Consider the following 21,215-nt stretch of genomic DNA (forward strand, 5'->3'; position numbering starts at 1 on the left):
CAGGATACCATCTCTGTGTCCTCTAGGTATCTAAGCCTTCAGACTTTTTTAACTATTTCATAATGACAAATGCCATATAGAATATTTAATATTGCCACATAATTAACGCATCGCCATTAAGATTGACTTTACCTTTTCATTGCTATCGGTATATCGGATACCTTTACAATTACTAAGTGCCTAATGATTTGTGTGCACAATATCTGACTACTATATAATTCAATATAGTAGAATTGTAAAAATTTATCTAACGAATAAAACTAATTTTATACAGCTAATCTAAGAAGTACCTATTCAATTGTAAAGTGTTGCAGAGATAGACGGTCTGGAAAACAGCCCACCAAAAGACATAGGTAACGAAATATTAATCAATGCACCAACAACTTTGGGATGTTTTGTTCTTTGTGCCCGTTGTTACACTGGTTTACCCACATTTCAAATCGGAACATCATAATACTAAGTATTGCTGTTTGGCCGTTGAATATACGATGAGTTGGTGGTACCTACCGAATCGAGTTTACTCAAACCCCTACCACCCAGTGCTACATGAATTTGTTATTTCAAGAGCACATTTAAATCTTTTAGATACTGATTTAAAATAAATTATCAAAATATTGCCTTTCTTGGAAATAGTTTATTGTTTCATAATAAAAATACTGTTATAATTACATATTATTATCCTTCTACCCAAGTCCAACACCCATACAATGAACTTATTACCAATTATAGTTTGATTAGATGTAATATTTATCTTCCTGCAATGTGTAAATAATAAAATTACTATTTAATTTTGCATTGATTGAATAATCGCAATCTTCATTTTATAATTAAATGTCTTACCTTATGTTTAATTTTTTTTGAAACAACCTATACTGCTTAGTTGATTTGCCAAATTTAATGAATATTTCATAATAACATCCGCAGCCTCTTCTCTATTGCAATTTGAGTTGCCTAGATTACTATTATATGACACGAAGCTATCCTTTAAGTTAAAAGGAAATAAATTCGGCTTGGAGACGTCTTTTCCCATCAAATTAACTATACTCTCAATATTTATATCATCGTTATCAAGTTTATAATCTTCTATTATGTCTTGATTTGCAATGTCATTTTTTATACGATGGTATTTATCGATTTCTGTTAATAAGTCAAGCATTGTTGTAGGTATTTGTGTATATTCGTCCAAAATATCATATAAATTCATCATGTAACGGCTTAACAATTTTTGCATTAATTCTATCCTTTTTTTCAACGCTGTGAGCTCCTTGTTCAAATACATTTTAAGGTAAAGCTTATTGAGATAGTTCATTTTATCATTGAATATGTTTTCATTGCTATTATTTGATTTATAGTTAATGTCTTTAGAATGCTGCATGTTTTCTTTAATTTGAAATAGTATATCTAAGTCATTGTTATTCAATTTGTGCTCATCTGATGGAATTTTATCATTAAATTCATTTGATTTGTTGTAGTTTGGTAAATTCTTTTGTTTTTTATCATAACGTTTTAATATATCATTAATTGATTGGGGTAAATTATCAGTTTCATTGTTTTTTATAATATCTGTACTGTTGTACAATAGATGTTCGTTTTTTTCCTTAAATCGCAAATCATTTTTAGGCTCCTTTTCTAGTTCTTGTTTGAATATTTCTATTACGTATGGCATTCTTTTACTTGCTGAAGGTTGATTGTCATTTTTGATGTCAGATTCAAGATCTAAGGAGCTGTTGGTAACCAAACCATCGCGATTTGAATTATGTGTATTGACATTTAATAAAGGATCTTTTTTGTTTGATGTTTCTAAGTATGTTACAAATTCTGGGTGATTTTTCACTTTTGGTATCTGGGAATTGTATTTTTTTATCAAATTTACAATATTTTCCGCAGTTTTGTCATTGATCTCTTTTTTGTGGTCTTCGATTATATTTGTTCGCAATATTGCGAGAAAATCTTGATGGGAACAGTGATTTATTAAACTGTAGTATGTGTCGATTTTTTCTAATGCGTTAAACATTGTTATAGACATATGTGCGTACTCTTTCAAAATCTCATTTAAATTAAGAGCGTCAAGACTTAATAGCTTTTGTATAAAATCTATTGTCAGCGATACTTTTAAGAATACTTTGCTTAAAAAGATATTCAAATATTTTTTAAAAGCTATTCTATTCAATTTTTGATCATCGTCATGTTCGTCGCGAAACTCTAATGTAGTTTTATAATTTATGTCAGTTGGTTTGCTATAGTTTGATAACATCCATTTTTCATAAATTTGCTTTAATTTCAATGCGTCATTTGACTGGTGTATAATATCAGTTTCGTATTTGTTTTTAATATCTATATTGTCCCGCAATATTGGTACATTCTGTTCTTTAAGTTGGAATGTTTTAAATTGTAAATTGGAGTGTTTATTCGTCGGACTTTGGGTGTAAATTTCATTACGCCTTGAAGTATATATGTTGTCATCGAATACTTGTTTTGGGTCCCTATTCACTTCTAAGTTCATCGATTCGTATTTTTTTACCAAATTGACTAGGTGTTCCGTTGCTTTATTGCCGTTGTCATGTTTGTAGTCATCGATTTTATATTTTTTTAATATTGCGAGAGAATTTTGATGTGAACGGTGATTTATTAAACTATAATATTTGTCAATTTCTGCTAATACGTCGAATATAGATATAGACAACTGGGCATATTCTTGCAAAATATTATACAAATAAGTCTCATCTAGGTTTAACAGTTTTTGTATGTAATCAATTGTCACTGCAACATTTGAGAACACTTGGTTCAGATAGATTTTTAGGTATTGTTTATAACCATTTTCGTTCATAATATGTTCAGCGTCATCTTCGTCTTGATGTTCAAATGGAGTTTTAGTGTAAAATTCTGATTTGTTATAATTTGGTGAATCCTTCCAGTTTCTATGAATGGGTTTTAATTTTAATATATCATTTGACTGGACTATAGAATCAGTTTCATATATTTTTTTAGTATGGGTATTGTCATTTGATAGAAGTTCATCATTTGATAGAATCAACTCTTTTGCTGGACTGTTAAGTGTTAAAATCGATTGAACATTTTGCAGACTTTGGGTATCTGTTTTATTTCGTATTAAGTCATCTGTATTGGGGTTGAATAGACTTCCATTATTTTCTTCTTGTTGTAAGTCTATTTTATATACTCGATCATTGTTCATTTTTGACCTAGATTCATATAATTTTGCCATTTCATATGGCGCTATATAACCCTTTGGTGGTCCAGGCGCTACTTCTTGTTGTATTATATTATTATCTTTTAAATTTTGATTTGCTTTTGATTCAAGTATCACCTTATTCCAGGGATAAGATTCGCGCGTACTTTGATTATATATTACGTAATTTTCATATATTTTTAAATTATTTTGACCTTGTCTATTTTCATTTGCTAAATATGACTTTGCTGTTGGTGTAGTTGTAATTTTCTGAGATCGATCTGGAGCAGTTTTCAAGTCATTGAGCAATTCAGTTTGGGTATAGACTGGTTCGCGTCCTTGCATCGTACGAGTTTCTGATAGCTTGAGAAGATTATTTATGTTTTCTTTCGGCTCCCAATGTTTTGTTTGCGATATTATACTTGTGTCTTGGTTATTTCTTTCCTCGAACCCTAATCTAGACATGCTCTGCGTATCTGTACTAGGGTTTAATAGACGTTCATTATTTTCTTCTTGTTGTAAGTCTATTTTATATAATAGATCATTTTTCATTTTTGACCTAGAGTCATACAATTTAGCCATTTCATATGGCGTTATATAACTTGTTGGTTGTCCATATACTACTTCTTGTTGTAATATATTATTATCTTTGTAATTGCCTTTTAAATTTAGTTGATTTGCTTTGGATTCAAGCATTACCTTGTTCCAGGGATAAAATTCATGCGTACGTTGATTATCTATTACGTAATCTACATATATCTTTGAATTATTTCGACCCTGACTATTTTCATTTGCTAAATAGGAAGTTACTGAGGAAGTATCCAGCTTTTTCTGAGATCCACCGGTTGCCGAATTTAAAGTACTCAGTAATTCAGTTTCGGTAAAAATAGCTGGTTCGTGTGTTTTTCGAATTTCTGCGAACTTGAAAAGATTCTTTATATCTTCATTCGACTCCCACTGCTTACCTTGGGTTGTTATACTCATATCCTGATTCTTTTGTTCTTCCTTTTGAGACATACTTTGTATTCTTGAAATATCTCTACCAACAATTTGTTCTTTGTCTACTGATATTGGAATTATTTTATTAACGTCATTCGCAGATTGACTATCTCGCCAAATATAAGTAGTTTTAATTTTACTTTCTTCTCCATTATCATCAATATGTATTCCATTAGGATTATTTAATACATATTTTTCGAATCCTGTTCTATAAGCATCATTATTAAAATTTTTAACGACGTTTTCCTCATCTATAGGTATTTTAGTAATCGTATATTTTATTACTCTTCTACCTTCGTTTGGTTGAAATTTGTTATTATTTAAAATATATCTCTCTATCGGGTCATTGATTTCTTTCATAGAATTATATTTTTTTAAGTCTATGTTATTATGTAATTCTTTTAAATTACTCATTTCATCGGTCTGATATTCTGATAGTTTGACACCGTTCTAAAACAAAAGATAAGTTTTAATTGAATTTGAAAATTGCACACAGGGAAAAGCTGCCCCTGAATATGAAACATAACATATTCTTCTGCTTGGAGTTTGAAGGTCAATTCGCGTCAAGCTACTAGGAAATAAGCTTAGATTGTTTAGATATTATCTAGATAGAGTTACGAACTGCAATAAAATTAAAATAAAGGGGCCAGCTTTATTATCTAAGTTGGTGTGAAAGCTAAGTTTGACACTCGCAAAACTTCATTTTATTACACTAGTGTGCGTGTACTTAGTGGCCGTAGACGCGTTCTCGGTTGTTAGTCTTCCTGGGCATATAATTAATGGAGGGAAATCAGTAAGATTTTCTTATAATGTTAATCTTTACTGCAGAGAATGAATTGAATTATTGACACAAATTAAGTATGTACGTGAAAACTTTTGATGCTTTTTACAGCGTAGAAAACTATCTCGTATAGATGCCCAATTTTTTTATTGCGTCCTTAGTTGGACCTTCAAAAGGGCCACCTAACGGTAACTAGTCACCACTGTCCAATTTTAACCATTTCTTAGATGACTAATGCGTCATCAACCGAGGAGAACTGAGATGATATATCCCTTGTGCCTGTAGTTCACGCAAAAGTGTCTATTGAAATGTATTAAATTAGGATTCCAACAATTAAAAACTAAAAATGTATACGTTAATGAACTTGAGTTTAAAATATTAACAATATTAACAGAATTTGAAAATCCTTTTGAAGGTTGTTTAACTTCTTCTCTTTAATTCCAATTTACTGTATCGAGTATTAATATAAAATATAAATCAAATAATAAATATATATATATGCACGCGCAATGTAATTCCAGGCCAGCACCACTGTATATGTATTACTTATATTATTTTCATTGCGCGTGCGTGAAACGATGATTAAGATGCACGCATTTTAACCACTGGGCTATCTAGTTAAAATATGGTAAAAAATAATATCAAAATTCACTTACATTACTTGAAGTCACTAAAACAATCTTAATAGCAACATATAATACCAGAACCTTCATTTTAAGGAAACAAGAATAGAATTTTTTTTTAATATATATATGTTAAGCTATGGTGTTAATAATCGATGAATGGAAACATTAAATGCGCGTAATTATACTTTCACGGTAAAAAACATATTTGTTATATAAAATTATTGTTTATATGTTATCAATTTATATTATATGAGGCGATCAAATTCAATTCAATAGATTTTCATGTACTTATTTATGGTAATGGTGCATTTATAATACTTACGACAATAGGCAAGATAAGCTGTCTGTATAATACCTATTGTTAAGTTGTTAAATAAACCCCTTTTCTTATTTCTGTATAGGTTAGGTGAAGCAAAGTCTTTAGAAGAATTGAGTTCTTGAGTCTTGTTTGGTTACCTATTAACAATATCTACTGATTATAACTTACTTTAATAACAAGTGACAACTAAGGTGACATTCCAAATTCAATATCAAGAATTCTTTCCAGATCATATTATTAGTTTTGTAAGTGTATTTTTTAAAGGAATAAATTATTATTAATGTTATTTTTATTAGAAGTTCATCAACGAAGACGATATAAATCACATGGCATAAATACCATCCTTGAGGCACTCCTGAATAAATCATGACTATACCCTGTTCAAGTTAGCTTGATCTTTTTGACAGACGGCAAGTGATGGGAAACAGAAGATATAACATATATAGCAGTCGTTGGAACGATGGAATGCGTAATTCAAATTGGAATTCAATTTTTTTTTTACCTTATTTTTCTAAAAAGAATACCAGCTAAAGAGATCCTAACCACTAACCAAAGATACCCCAACCAAAAGGCATCCGTTCGTAACAATAATTTAACAATGATCTTTAATAATGACTTTTAAGTATTTTATGTAATTAAGTATTGTATGTATGTATTTTAAGTAATCGATATTTGTAATTGTTACTGTCTGTCATTCGCGTCCCTACCGTCCGACCGATGTAACATTGTACAAGCGTCTATTGTTTTCAGAGTTTCTATTTAAATTTTACTTTGAAGCAATAAAAAGTCTTAAAATTTTCGGATAACGCTTGAATCTTTAGGGACTTTTGTATTATATATATATATTTTTTATTATTTTTACAATTTTTAAAATCATTAAATTAAGAAAATAATATGTTTGTCATTGGAAAGTTATGTCAATCCGAAAAAATACATCTGTCAAAAAGATCAAGCTAACTTGTACAGGGTGTACCAATAAAATTATAGATAAGTATATTTATTAACTAGTTGTCGTTGGCGGAGCACGTCCTACGCACCTCCACGGCCTCCTTTTGTGACATGTCATTTCGTAGAAGGAGACCATCTCCATCCAGCAACTCTCGCCTAGCATTATCCCACTCGACAGCGAGACATCTCCGCTGACTATTGATACCAGGGCTGCCTCTAGGACCCCCAAGTGGCGCACTCCATCAGTTGTGACGCACCGTGTCACAGGCGCGCCACACTAATGGCAGGCGGGCATCATATTATTCATTTTATACTATCGTATTAATTGTCGAACTAAAACTACAACAGTTACAATTACACAATTATTAATAAGCATATTTCTAAAACTAAAATATACGAAATTCTTAATTAGTATGTTTCTGTTGACGGTACCAAAATGGAGTAATTAAAATAAATAAAACATAACACAATAAAAACTCAATAGAAACAATTAATAATAATCCAATTTATTTCGATTATATACAACACTTATATATACAATCAAATATATATAAAACTATACAGCGATATACAAAACTACACTATGATTGTCATAACGATTTCATACGACGAAATATGGAGGGTAATTTCAATTTGTTTTTATATATTATATTTAACGATTTATCAAAATATTTCTTAAGATTATTATTACAATAGCTAAGCCTACAATTTCGTTCAAGGACGTTATCATTTTGGATTGTTGGTGGATTGTAAGTTTTGGAACATTGTCACTTGAACCGTGAAGTCGATTTGAACAAAACCGCAGGCAAAGCCGTATTAAGGCATTAAGATACGACTTTCGATGTGAATATCTCGATCCAATAACCGTCCGGATCCTGGATAAACGCGAGTCCCTTCATTTTGCCGTCCTGTGGTTTCTTAATGAACTTCACGCCCTGTTCCTCAAACCTGCAAAAAAATAATTGAAAGTTATTTATATGGAAATTATTATTTTCAACATAAAGCCTACTAGTTTGGCGTATTGTTTGGCATTTGTTCGGTCGTAAATTTCAGGTATGAAAATGTAACCTATGTCCTTCCTAGGGGTTCACACCACACACACTCCTCATACCAAATTTCATCAAATTCAGTTCAATGGATTGACTGGTTTGGCTGCGAAAGCGTAACAGACAGACATTTATATTACACTTTTTTACATTTATTTATTTTTATTATATCAGTAGAGGTTCCAACCACAGCACACAGGGGTATAGATAGGGCTTGGTGTAATTTTGGTTCCGCTTTTGAAAGTGAGTGAGCCTATAATACACAAGGCACAAGGATATAACATCTTGGTTTATAAGGTTGGTTCTGTATGTGCTAAGTAAGGAATGGATTCTTAGCGTCAATGTCTATGGGCAGTGGTTCACTTATAGTTCACTTATAGTCATTTATATTATTAAAAAAAAAATGCAAATCTAAGGTTTGTTTATTTTTACTTTTTGCATTGATGTAAGCTAAGCTATTAGGTGTTAGGAGTATCTACAGTGCTTTTAACGAGGGTGCAATGGCTTTATACACAATGAGTTAGCAAGTTAATTTGTGTTTATAATTCATTCCATCCTCTAAAACGCCTGGAACCTAATACGGATAAAATTTTGCCTGATATGCTATAATCAGCTCGCATTGGAGCAGCATGGAAAATTCCAAGCCACCACTAAAATACCACAAGAAGAGATAAGGTTCCACACATGAAGTGACATATTCCAAATATTGAAAGAAGAAATCATTGCACATGCCATGGCATCTGTTGGTAAGTCACTTCCATCCAAAAAACAATTGTAAGGTTAGACAATAAAATTGAAGTATTTTGGCTAGAATATCCATCTGGAGCCATCTCAGCTCCGTTAAACGTCAGTCTATTTACCTTTTACAAGCTTCATCTACGTCTGGGACGAGTATACCGATGTGGCCGAAGCCCCGTGGATCCGAGTTACCGTTGTGGTAAGCTGAATCGTCGCTTTCCGTTCCCCAATTGCTGTAAAGGATAACATTTATCTTAAGCATTGTCCATATTAAATCTAGTAATACATTATGCACCAGCTTTAATTTAAACACCACTTTAAAAGTAACTCTTCAGCTTTATATCGTAATGTCCTGTAATTATAAGAATTTTATTTCCGTTCCACTCGCTACTCAACATATCAAAGGACTCAAATAACGGCCAAAAACATTCGAAATCCGCCCAAATTCAGTAACATGGACACAGGTGTACTCACTATGTCAATTCTAACGTAGCCTTCCTTGTCATCGCCCATGATGTCCTTTGGGCTTCATCCTTGGGCACCTCAGCGGGATTCTCGTATCCCATGAAGAATAAGGAGAACTTCATCTCGGGAAAATGTAGCTGTTTCAACAGCGTCATACCAAGGACGCCCGTGTAGAACGGTATCGATTTCCTAGGATCCTTGACTCGGTACATTGTCTGTTGGAACATGAAGTCCTGGAAAGATTTTTGAGATTTCTTATAGAAACTGTTACTTTTCATGTGTTTTAATACTTAAAATAAAAAATCCATGTGAAATTGTATGTATGTGTTATATATTGTTGTATTATAATAATAAGATAAATATATATTATTTTACAAGGAAAACATTTTTATAAAATTCGTTTACTACTCAATCAAATGAATTGTAAAATTATGCAATAGAACATATTGTAAACATGACTTGTTCTAGAAAATACTTCCTTTTCTTTCTGACTTTTTTATGACATAAGGTTTTGTACTGATTGTAACTACCTGTAGTTAGAGTAGTTCACTAATTCTTTAAACCGGAACAAAACAATACGAAGTATTGCTGTTAAGGAGTAGAATATACGATAAGTAGGTGGTACTCAGGTGGACTTGCAAAGTGAAACTTATCAATTACAAACTAAAAAAATATTGATGTTTGGTCTCCAATGGTAGAATAGCTACTAAGAGGGTAAAATTTAAAACCACAATACATTTTAAATAGTTGAATAAAAATTTGTTTTCCTAATAAGTTATCTGTTTATTAATGTGCTAATTTTGCTTTTTATTAAACTCTGTATCATGTTTAAGGAAATATTTATTAGTCTATACTTTTAAATGTATTTTTAAAAACTAGACCATCAAATGGTATGCCTTGTTTCAAGTATCAAGTCAATGTAAATTAAAAACTATATGCTTATCTTAAGAGTTAAACAATTACAACAATTTTACCGAGTGATTTATTTTTAAATTTAATAAGATAAGATATAATAATAACAGTAATTATTGTGTAACTTATAACATGATGTTACTAACACAATTGTTACATGATAATTTATTTTGTTACTTTTCGTAACTTGACTAAGGTATAAAATATTTTCAAAAAAAAAAAATTCTTTATTCATGTGTATGTGAATGTGTATGTGTATGTATGTGTACTTTACTAATGAGTAATTTTAAATATCACTTTACATGATTAAAGGTAAAACCCAGAATTCTACTGAAAACAACCATCAATTGCTCAGTAGTTACTTTTTTCTAATTTTGATATTTATGGATTACGGTAAATAAGGCATATTATTCTGTAGAGTAAAGTTTACAACAAGTGAATGTCCCAACGCTGGGCTAAGAGTTCTATCATTTATTTGGAGAAGGTATCATCTAAGCTTACTCCTTTGTACTGTTGTAATGCATGTTGGTGGGTACATGTGGGAGTTTTGAGGCAATAGAAGAATAATAAACACAAATTAAGCACATGAAAATTCAATGGCATAGGAATCATAAGTTCTTATTCCAAATTGCATAAAATTTGTTTAGCTGTATAGTGAATAATTTTATTAACAGATTTTTCTGTAACAATTTTGTAAAGATTGTAAAATAAATATAAAAAGACAGATTGGAATGCGATAAATACCTACTAAAGATCAATAGGTCAGATCTATTAAAAAACAATTAAAAATATAGGTTTCAACATATTTCTTATTTACCTTTGTTGCGGGACATGGTGTTTGGCATAATGATTCGATTTCTTGTGCCGAAATACCTTCGCTAGCCATCGTTCTACAAAATAAAAACAATACAAAATTAACCGATGTAACCTCTTCAGTTTTAAAGAAGTATAGTAATTAAATGTATACTTTAATATTTTTAAGTGATATAATTTTATTTTATCTAGTACTTTGACGAAGAACCGTAAGACTATTATATCGCAAAAAATTAAAAAGAGGCGAAATTGATAAGCGAATTGACGGCGAAACTGACATATCAAATCACAACTCAAATGTCAATTATCAAATTTCAGACTATGTACATAGATAAAGTATGTCGATTTAATTTAAATAAAACTACAATTCAAATGTCAATTGACAATTATCAAATTACATATTAAGTACATAGATAAAGTATGTCGATTTCATTTACATAACACTAAAATCTTTATACCTTTGAATCTATTCATTTTGTTTAAATTTAACGATGACAGCTCGATTTATAAAAATACCGTGTTGTAATGATTCTGCTACTTACTATAGAAATTTGAAAAACGAAATCATAATTTTCTTTTCTTGTGCATTAATATTTTTTTGAAATAATTTATCAATGTCAAATATTTGAAAAAATAAAATATGTATTTTCGTGATAGCTTGGCAGAGTAGTGACTAAATATAAAAATCAGTGCAGCAGCACTCTCTCAGTTGCAAATTTTGTAACAAATTCTTTTTAATTTTTAATAGTGAATAGGTAGGGTACAAACATATAATTGTAATTAAGGATGTATAGGTAGCAAAATACAATTTTACTAATAATTAAACTTTTTCTTTTTAATAAATCTTAATATTAGCTTCTATGTAGGCTGAATAAATAATAAAAGGAATTTTTATATTTTGTATCTATAAAGTAGTCATTTATATTCTTAATCATATTAACCTACATAGTTAATCATTATTATTATTAATTTGCCAATATCCCTTTTATTAGTAGTTTGCAACATTGTTCTCTTCCATTTATCTCTATATAAAATAACTCACTAAGGTTTTGATTTTTTTCAGTATTATTGTGGTATCAGTTCAGATAGCTAATTATTAAATTATTTAATTTTGAAACTCAATTACTTATATTGAACCTTAAAAAATATACATTTAATTGATCAGAAAATGTTAATGAGGAATATTTTACAATGTTAACTAATTTTTTTAAATACGGAAACTAAAAAAGGTTATTTTAATTTTTATTAAATAAGTCAACAAACTTGAAAATAAAGTATTGATTTGTTAGAAATGTAAACTCAATCAATGGATAAACATTTTATTGCAATAAATATGAACAAATACTTAACTAAATAACAAACTATATAATTATTTCTATTACTGTTTAAGATCCATATTCGGTATATAATATTTATCATAAATATACTTCAATTCTTCCAACCAAACTATATCCCTTTCCACTGTTGTAGTCTTACATTGATAAGCGGATATCATTCTTGTATTTTTTATATCGTCAATAAATATATCACCAATAACACTCACATTAGAACCTTCAACAAAATCAAATGAATTAAAATGTTTTTTTTCTATGGAATTCAATAAAGCCGCCATGGTAGGTGCGTTATCGTCACCTCTTCGTGAAATTATTGAAAGATTTTTCACAAGGTCTTTCATGGTGGCATCGGACAAAGCTGTGTTATTTTTCGTTGAGTCGTAATAAACTTGCACACAGCCCGTAGGATCGCTTATTTCAAAGTTAGTTGATTTTGTTGTGGTATTGTACATTGATGTGACTACACCGTGTATCATAATGTTCTTAAATTTAACACCGAAGATTTCGTAAATATACTTATTTTCTTCTGTCCTTTTAGCGCGAAAAATATCTTGTACGTACAATTTTAAAGGTTGTTTTTGGTAATTGTCCATTATAATTAAACTTAGTGTTAGAAGAACTTCTACTTTTCTTCAGCTTCTTAAATGATCTATCGGAGTAAAACATTTTAATAACAACAGTTACTGTCAACGTTGTATTTCGAATTTTGACTTTTCGACATGGCTACCAACCTCCTAAGTTAAAATAATAAAAATTTAAGTATCATTCTAATAATAATTATATTAGAGGTAAAATATTTGTGTGAATATTTAATTAGCAATATTTGACATAAAAACAACAAAAAAAAAACAAATATTCATTGGTAAAAATATATATTATGTTAATACCCGTAAATAGTCTGTTACAAGTTATAGATATAATTACACAAAAAAAATCAATTATATTAATTGTTATACTGAAAGTTTGAGAGAAAGAATGTATTATCATAATTATTATCCCTCAACTTTAATTTGACATCTAAAATATTGTTTTTATCGTGACGGCATAACTAGTATTTAATTTCTGAAACCGGATAAATGTTTTAATAATACTAATTTTTTTTTTAACATTAGTAAAGTTGTGTAAAAAACATATAATATATTTATTAAACAATATGAATGAAAAATATATAATTTTGTAAAAATGTGTTTGGTTTGGAGATGCTGGGATTTGAACCCAGGACTTTCAGCATGCGAAGCAGACACTCTACCACTGAGTTACATCCCCTGATAAGATATAATGCGAATTTTTGCATCAATATTTACAACATATTAAAAATGAAGTATACATTACATACTGCAATTAGAAGTTTTAAGCAATTATAGTGACCATATTTAATTTGGGAGCCGCTTCCTGTCAATGGTTTTCTTTTCAGTGTCTGTGTATTGTGATTTAGGGTTTTATAAATTTACGTGATTTACGATCGCATAAGAGAAAAATCCTTTTCCTTACAATTTGAATATTATTACAAAACTTACAGCAAAAAAAAAAAAACGTACTTAATAATAAATATGCGATGTTGTATGTATAATTTTATGCACCACCAAGTGTATATAAATTATATTAATAATAATTATTTTTTAAATTTATTATAGCATAGTTATTATATTTTTTAAAACCTCTTTTCAACCACGAAAACATGGTCGTTCATGTTAATTAATATCTGCGTACATTAGTTGAGTGATGCTAGGGCTTACAAATAATACAATAAGATTATTGATATATTTTAGTTAATTTTATTAAACCATTATCAAATCACTTGAAGGAGTGCGTCTTTGTGACTGAATATATCTATATCTACAGATTTACATAAAAATATATTCCTAATATTATAATTATATTTATAGTAGCTATATTACTAAGTTACTAGTTTTTAAAAACAAAAGGTATTTTCCTTTACAGTAAGCTTAGGCAGTGTAGCTATTGCTTGTTGACAGGACCAGCTCATATTATAAAACAATAGTGATGAAACAAAAGCGAATATAAAACAAAATCAAATGCATACTTTCTATAGTATGCGCATTAATTAACAATTTGTTCAAACGACTATAAAATTAATTATTAAAGTGACAGTACTTTTGAGGTATTAACAAAAAGAGGCGACATGTTTTTTTTTTCTTAGCGTGGAATTAATTATACAGCCGCTTAATGTTAAAAATCAAATAGTACGAATGTAAATACAATGAGTAGGATTTTTTCAATAAGTTTTAGAATCTTTTTATTGTAGTGTATTTTTTTTTTTAATAAATTGTCGTTTTCCATCAATAAAATTTGTAGTATCTTTTTCTACTTTAGGGACAGACTTTACAATATCAACAAGCAACGTTACTATTATTAATTTAATGTTTACACAAGAACCAATCAGGAACACTGACAAAGAGCTAGGTACAAAGCGAATACAGAAGGATTGTACCGTAAACAATCAACTGTTACGACAGATTGATTGAATACTAAGTGCAGTTTGTAAGTACCGATATTGTTCGCTAGCTCGATATTGTATTCGTGTCTATATTAAAATACCGCGTATATTTATAAATTTTGGATTCAAAGTTTTTTTTTTTTAATTATGAATGAAAATATAGTTTTTGTAGATCTTCAGGCTGTATGAAATTTACCTTTATAAATTTAATCCAAATAAATGTAAAGCCAAGTAAACAACATTTGACTTCGAATTGGTGCGATATATTGATTGAGAGATTAATTGTATCTGTGACACTTTTTTTGAATTTGCGAAGAAATGGCGTTTTGATTAACGAAGCTTTCGAATAATTCTCAGGAATTTTGAAAGTAAAAGTAAAGTGTATATAAGAATTTAAGTGGAATAGTGTCATGTTATAAACTAACTGGTGCCCGCGACTCCGTTCACGTGATTTTAAGCCTCAAAAGTAGGGGTATTATATGGTTGGCATTTATCTGTGTATCTTTGAGTCTGTCATGACTCGTGGCATTCGATTATGATTTTTTTTTTCATAGATTATTTATTCGAGTAATAATCGATAAAAAACAAACTACAAACAACCGAACGTTTAAAATTTATAATTTAATCTTGTAATATTAAAATGGTACGATGTGTTTGTCTAACTGCGTAATGCATATTACACGTAGTACCGTCGGGGATTGAAGCGTAGATTTTTTTGGAGTTGCAAACAGAGCCACATAAAGCTAGCCATTTGCGCTGGACTCGCTTTAAAGTAAACGATTATTTTTTTCATGAGAAGGAACCGGGGTGTGAACATAAAATCTTATCTGCCCCGTACCTGTTTATATTTATTGTATATTTATTTTCAACTGCATGATGTAACACTACTGGAACTCTTTAAAAAGATTTTAACCTCATCAGCCCTGGTTCCATAAAATCTCGATTTTAATAAAATAAACACTAATTTTACCTCAAGGTTAGTATCTATAAATGTAATCCGCAACCAAATCGGTTAAGCCAATTCCGAGATTAGCGGTAATAAACTATATACAGAAAAACATTCTAAAAATCATTTTTTTGTGATCTATTGCGTTAATAAATACCCCCAGTACTATTTTTTCTCAAATATCTTCTATGTACAGATTTCGGTCAGTTACGATTTTATTATATGTATAGAAGATAGAGAGATAAAGTTATATTAATTAGCCGAGATGGCCCAGTGGTTAGAACGCGTGCATCTTAACCGATGATTTCGGGTTTAAACCCAGGCAGGCACCACTGAATTTTCATGTGCTTAATTTGTCTTTATAATTCATCTCGTGCTCGGCGGTGAAGGAAAACATCGTGAGGAAACCTGCATGTGTCTAATTTCAACGAAATTCTGCCACATGTGTATTCCGCCAACCCGCATTGGAGCAGCGTGTCGGAATATGCTCCAAATCTTCTCCTCAAAGGGAGAGGAGGCCTTTAGCCCAGCAGTGGGAAATATACAGGCTGCTAATGCTAAAAAAAAAAAAAATAGGTAACAATGAAAGTACAATATAGCAAAGTTAAATTAGTAAAATGCATAAAATAGATACAGAATCTTAGATTTATCTACGTAAATCTTTGTTTATCTTTATTCGATTAAAATAAGCAATAGTAACGCTACACTTTCTTATTGATTGTCAAAGTTTCTTACCGTTTCTTCTAGAATCTTCGAGAATCTTGTTCTTATGTATCAAGAATCTTTGTTTCTTGCCGGTTCTTCTCTGTAGAATCTACATTCCGAACCGGTGGTAGCTTTACTTAAAATAGTTTGTTAAATGACGATTCAAAAGTGCTTGTAAAAGCCTACTTGAATATAGTATATTTTAAATATTGGACAACATCACATACATTATTCTGATCCCAATGTAAGTAGCTAAAGCACTTGTGTTATGGATATCAGAAGTAACGACGGTACCACAAATATCCAGACCCAAGACAACATAGAAAGCTAATGAACTTTTTCTACATCGACTCGGCCGGGAATCGAACCCGGGACCTCGGAGTAGGCGTACCCATGAAAACCGGTGTACACACTACTCGACCACGGAGGTCGAGGATTTGATATAGCAGATATAAACTTTTTTTGTTTATAAACATTCCGAGAACACAGGCTGTGAATAACAGACAATCAAAGTGGTGATTTTTTATGGGATTTATTAGTTGTGTCAAATCTTAAAATACAACCTCGTAATCATATCAAACAGCATCCCTAATAACAAAAACCTGGATCACATTACACTTGAAATAACTGTCTAGAAATTTTTCCACATTGGTCTTAGATAAACGAACGTTCCGAGATTAGTCTTCCTTTGTTTACAAAAAGATTACCAACTGTAATAGATTTTTAATGATCCGATATAAAATGTGGGATTCCATTTCATTAAAAGATCGAGTATAATAACGCCATACAGTAAAGCTTTTCTGGTAGATTAGGTACCACCCACTCATCACATATTCTACCACCAAACAGGTATACTTAGTATTATTGAGTTCGGTTTTAAAGGGTGTCTGAGCTAATGTAATTATCAGGGATGTTATGGACCGTAACCGAAACTATCGGATATTCGCAATAAATTTATAACAATTTTGTTTATGCATAGTATTATATTTAAAAAGAGTAGCTAATTGTTTTTTTAAAGCTATTTGTCTTTTTTTGTGATGTATATTAAATATATATACTAAACAATAGTCTAAAAATAAATTCAAATGAATATCTCGTAGTTTTTCCTTTTACATTTTCTATATAATCTAATATTCTTAATCGAAACTATTCGATTGCTTCCCAAGTTTGGCATCGTATTGGTGATTTGATGAACGTAAATAATGATGTAAGGAATGGTTAATGTTGTTTAGGCAGATTTTCAATTCGGTGTTAATAGTTGGACCGGATTTAGGTAGCGGCACCTCAAGTGCTCTATTAGAGATTTCGAAAATACAAAACGTCCCATGACGAGTAGACACATTGAAATAGTACTTATAATAAAATTCGTGTGTCTGTTTGTAATATTAAAATAACCTCGTTTTACTAAATGCATATGTATGTATACACGGTACATACACCTAAGTAACATTTTTTACAATTTTTGTGTGTCAGTCTGTCTGTTTGTTCCGGCTAATCTCTGGAACGGCTGGACCGATTTTGACGGGACTTTCATTGGCAGATAGCTGATGTAATAAGGAGTAACTTAGGCTACTTTTATTTTAGAATTATATCTAAAATAATAATAAAGTCACGCTTTTTTATTAAATTCAAACGCGCACGAGGCCGCGGGCACAGCAAGTATATAATACGTTCGTATATACTAATAAGTTTTTATTGACAACTGATACACGATTTGGCATCGGTACAATTTCCCTTTTCCATGTTTTTTCTCGACCCCTGTCAACGTGTATGGACAGCTACGATGATCGGGTGAGGAGTTAAAACAGTATAATATAACAAACATACAAATAAACAGACTCATTTACGCATTTATACAAATAGTTAAATATAAGAAGTTAATAAAAGATAGACATGATTAATTTAAAGTAAAGATGAATGTTTAGTTATAATTTGTCAAAACTCGATTTGAAAAAAATAAAACAATTAAAAATTGAATGAAAAAATATTTTGTTTTTCATAAAGGCACTTTTGTATCATCATGTTACAGTGTTGAATTAAACGTAAAGTTACAACCGGTTCTGAAAGTAGATTCTACAGAGAAAAACCGGCAAGAAACCCAGTAGTTAGTCTTTTCCACCATTTTGATTACAGGATATGTCAGTAAAGAACAATTAAATGTATATACATATATTTTACGACGTCCGTGGTCGTGTACACCGGTTTTCACGGGTACGCCACTCCGAGGTCCCGGGTTCGATTCCCGGCCGAGTCGATGTAGAAAAAGTTCATTAGTTTTCTATGTTGTCTTAAGTCTGGGTGTTTGTGGTACCGTCGTTACTTCTGATTTTCCATAACACAAGTGCTTTAGCTACTTACATTGGGATCAGAGTAATTTATGAGATGCTGTCCAATATTTATTCATTTATTTTATTTATTTATTATTTATATATACATATATCCTGCTTAGAAAGGAACAAATAACAAGTCTACCATTTCTTGTCATTAATATTTAACTCTTATATAGAGTAAGGTATGCCTTATTTATCCATATTTTTAACAGGCAGAAAAAAAACAATTGGCCTCTTATTATAGAAACGAATACCGTAACTCGGGAACGGTGAAAAGGAAGGATGTATTAACTTTGCGAAGTCAGAAACTAGGTGTAATTACTTTAGTTACTATAGTTTGCCTTTATTTCTCGTTTCTTTTAAAACAATCTATATCATTGTGAATATACATCTTATTATTGCAAGTATATCAACTTTATTGAAAACATCCCGAAACATTCTTGGGATGTTTTTAATGAATTATAGATTGACCGGACAGCTCCTTTTTGCAAAATGAAAACACTTTCCATATGTGTAGCGTTAGCCCAAAACAAAATGCTGTAAGACATAATACTATGAAAGTAACCGAAGTATCTAATCGAGTTCTGTTAACATCAGTTAGTTGTCTAACTTTTCTAACCGCGTATGCTGCGGAGCTGAGTCTCCCTGTCAGGGACGATAAATGAGGATTCTACTGAAGGTTCCAGTCTAAAGTGATTCCAAGAAATACTGTAGTATCAGCTACATTTAGATCACTATTGTTTTAAGTTAACTTTAAATTTTACGTTCTTACGTATTATTTAGGTAAGGCAAGCATTTGTCTTTTTGGCAATAATTAGATTGGGTTTTTATTATTTGTGTACCTTCCATGCGTTGCAGATCAATGTTGGGTTTTGGAACCCAATTTGGAAGCTGAAGGGTTTATGTATTTGGGACAAGTTAAGAGTCATTGTTTTTTATTTTATTTTCTGTATAATTTTATTTGAACTTTTACGCGGCTGACAGTAGAGCAAAATGGCAGAAATTTCGCGTTGTTTTTTTATGTGTATATATATTTTTATTTTTATACTTATAAAGATATCTAAGGTCGGCGCCAAAGTAAAAGAGAGTACTAAATAATATGTTTCACTTAGATTTCACAAAAATAACAATAATAAAAAAAACAGTAAGTAATACCTCTAACGACTAAATGTAAGATACGGTTACGGCCTACGCCATTTTGATATCGCGGCAAATGGCCGACCGTTAAGGCGGGAAAATGTATTTGCTTAAGAAATTAAAAGTCAGGGATTTTTATACCAATAAGTAACAGGCGTTGCATTAATTTCATCAGAGCTGTTTTGGAGAGCAAAATTGCGTTTGAACACTGATAAAATTTATAATATCAGCCAAATGAGCTCCTTGAAGAATAAAGAAGTATAAATAAAAACTAAAAATAAAAGGAAAGTAACATCCTCTAAATATCCCACAGCTGGGCTAAGGCCCCTCTTTGAGGCTTAATGAAGCGGTTTGGTGGATAGACATGTAGTAGAATTTCATTAAAATTAGAGACAGGCAGGTTTCCTCCTGATCCATATAAATAGAACAAAACATATTTTTTATAATTAGTTATTTATTTTATTTATCTCTTTTTTTATCGCTACCTACGACGTGACGTACGTAGCTAATGGCGACCACAGAATACCAGCGTTGAAGCTCATTTAACAATGGTTTCAACACAAGCTGAGTGGTTTACCAATTTGGGCATCACATTATTTTTGTCTTTTGTTACTTTATATAATTTTGTTAATGATTTGTACAACGTGTATGTCCAAATAAAGATTTATTTGATTTGATTTGATGTTTTCATAAGCCACTGAGCACGCGATGATTTTGATTTTGAAACCCGCAATCGTCGGTCAAGAACTCAAGATACCACTGGGCTCTAAATAAGCCATTGCTTATACCATCAACGCTTCTCGATTTCAACAATGGATTTCACGTTTGCAGCCGAATACATAAATTAAATTTTTGTGCATCAGTAGGTATATTAGACTAAAACATTCAGGAATCGTTATAAAATATTATATTAATTGTAAATAACGCTTGTTGAAAAAATCCCACTGAGTACGGTGAAAAAAATATAATATTAACATCATATAGACTAACGGTTTTAAATGCTCGAAAACATGTTATTTAATTATATTGAATTAATAATAATTTTATAATCAGATAAATAACAATTATTTTTAGAAACAAATATCCACGGAAAGCCACCACATGTTCTATACATATGTTAAATATTACTATTGTGTTTTCTAAGCGCGTATTGTGTAAGTCGTCTCTAGTGTGACTTTACCCTTAAAGGGGTGATAAGGGCATCGCACTTTGAATGCAAAACTAAATTTATAGATATTTCAAACATTAATCACAGCTCCTTGGCTTAAATGATCTAACGATGTGATTGCTATGCAAATTAATTGCTTGGAATCTTATAATTTTAATGATTGCTCAAAAAAGATTTAATTAATTATATTAAAGTTAATATAATAGTTAGTCTTGACCTTATTTAATAATTGGCAATCTCCACAAACAATCAATGGCGCAGATAATTTTGCAAAAGTCAAGGGTCACTGAAAAGGACAAACGT

The 21,215-nt window shown here is 30.6% G+C and overlaps 3 protein-coding genes and 1 non-coding gene across 4 annotated transcripts; all 4 read right to left on the minus strand.

Annotated features, from left to right (window-relative positions):
- Window positions 1-631: 631 nt before the first annotated feature.
- Window positions 632-5,667, minus strand: LOC125074000 (protein PFF0380w-like). The gene is made up of 3 exons (XM_047685154.1): window positions 5,624-5,667; window positions 841-4,636; window positions 632-755 (listed from the first exon to the last, which is right to left on the minus strand). Exon 2 carries the CDS (start codon window positions 4,598-4,600, stop codon window positions 848-850), a length of 3,753 nt encoding a protein of 1,250 aa, XP_047541110.1. The 5' UTR covers window positions 4,601-4,636; window positions 5,624-5,667; the 3' UTR covers window positions 632-755; window positions 841-847.
- A 1,678-nt stretch (window positions 5,668-7,345) lies between these two features.
- On the minus strand, window positions 7,346-11,146 carry LOC125074001 (lactoylglutathione lyase). The gene is made up of 5 exons (XM_047685155.1): window positions 11,023-11,146; window positions 10,839-10,911; window positions 9,119-9,342; window positions 8,767-8,877; window positions 7,346-7,808 (listed from the first exon to the last, which is right to left on the minus strand). Exons 1-5 carry the CDS (start codon window positions 11,112-11,114, stop codon window positions 7,685-7,687), a joined length of 624 nt encoding a protein of 207 aa, XP_047541111.1. The 5' UTR covers window positions 11,115-11,146; the 3' UTR covers window positions 7,346-7,684.
- Window positions 11,147-12,157: 1,011 nt separating this feature from the next.
- LOC125074033 lies at window positions 12,158-12,857 on the minus strand. The gene has a single exon (XM_047685212.1). It carries the CDS (start codon window positions 12,759-12,761, stop codon window positions 12,213-12,215), a length of 549 nt encoding a protein of 182 aa, XP_047541168.1. The 5' UTR covers window positions 12,762-12,857; the 3' UTR covers window positions 12,158-12,212.
- Window positions 12,858-13,362: 505 nt separating this feature from the next.
- Window positions 13,363-13,434, minus strand: Trnaa-cgc. The gene has a single exon. It is a non-coding gene; the product is annotated as a tRNA-Ala (tRNA).
- Window positions 13,435-21,215: the final 7,781 nt, after the last annotated feature.

Source organism: Vanessa atalanta, chromosome 26 (assembly GCF_905147765.1).
Source record: "Vanessa atalanta chromosome 26, ilVanAtal1.2, whole genome shotgun sequence".
In the NCBI taxonomy this organism is placed as follows: domain Eukaryota; kingdom Metazoa; phylum Arthropoda; class Insecta; order Lepidoptera; family Nymphalidae; genus Vanessa; species Vanessa atalanta.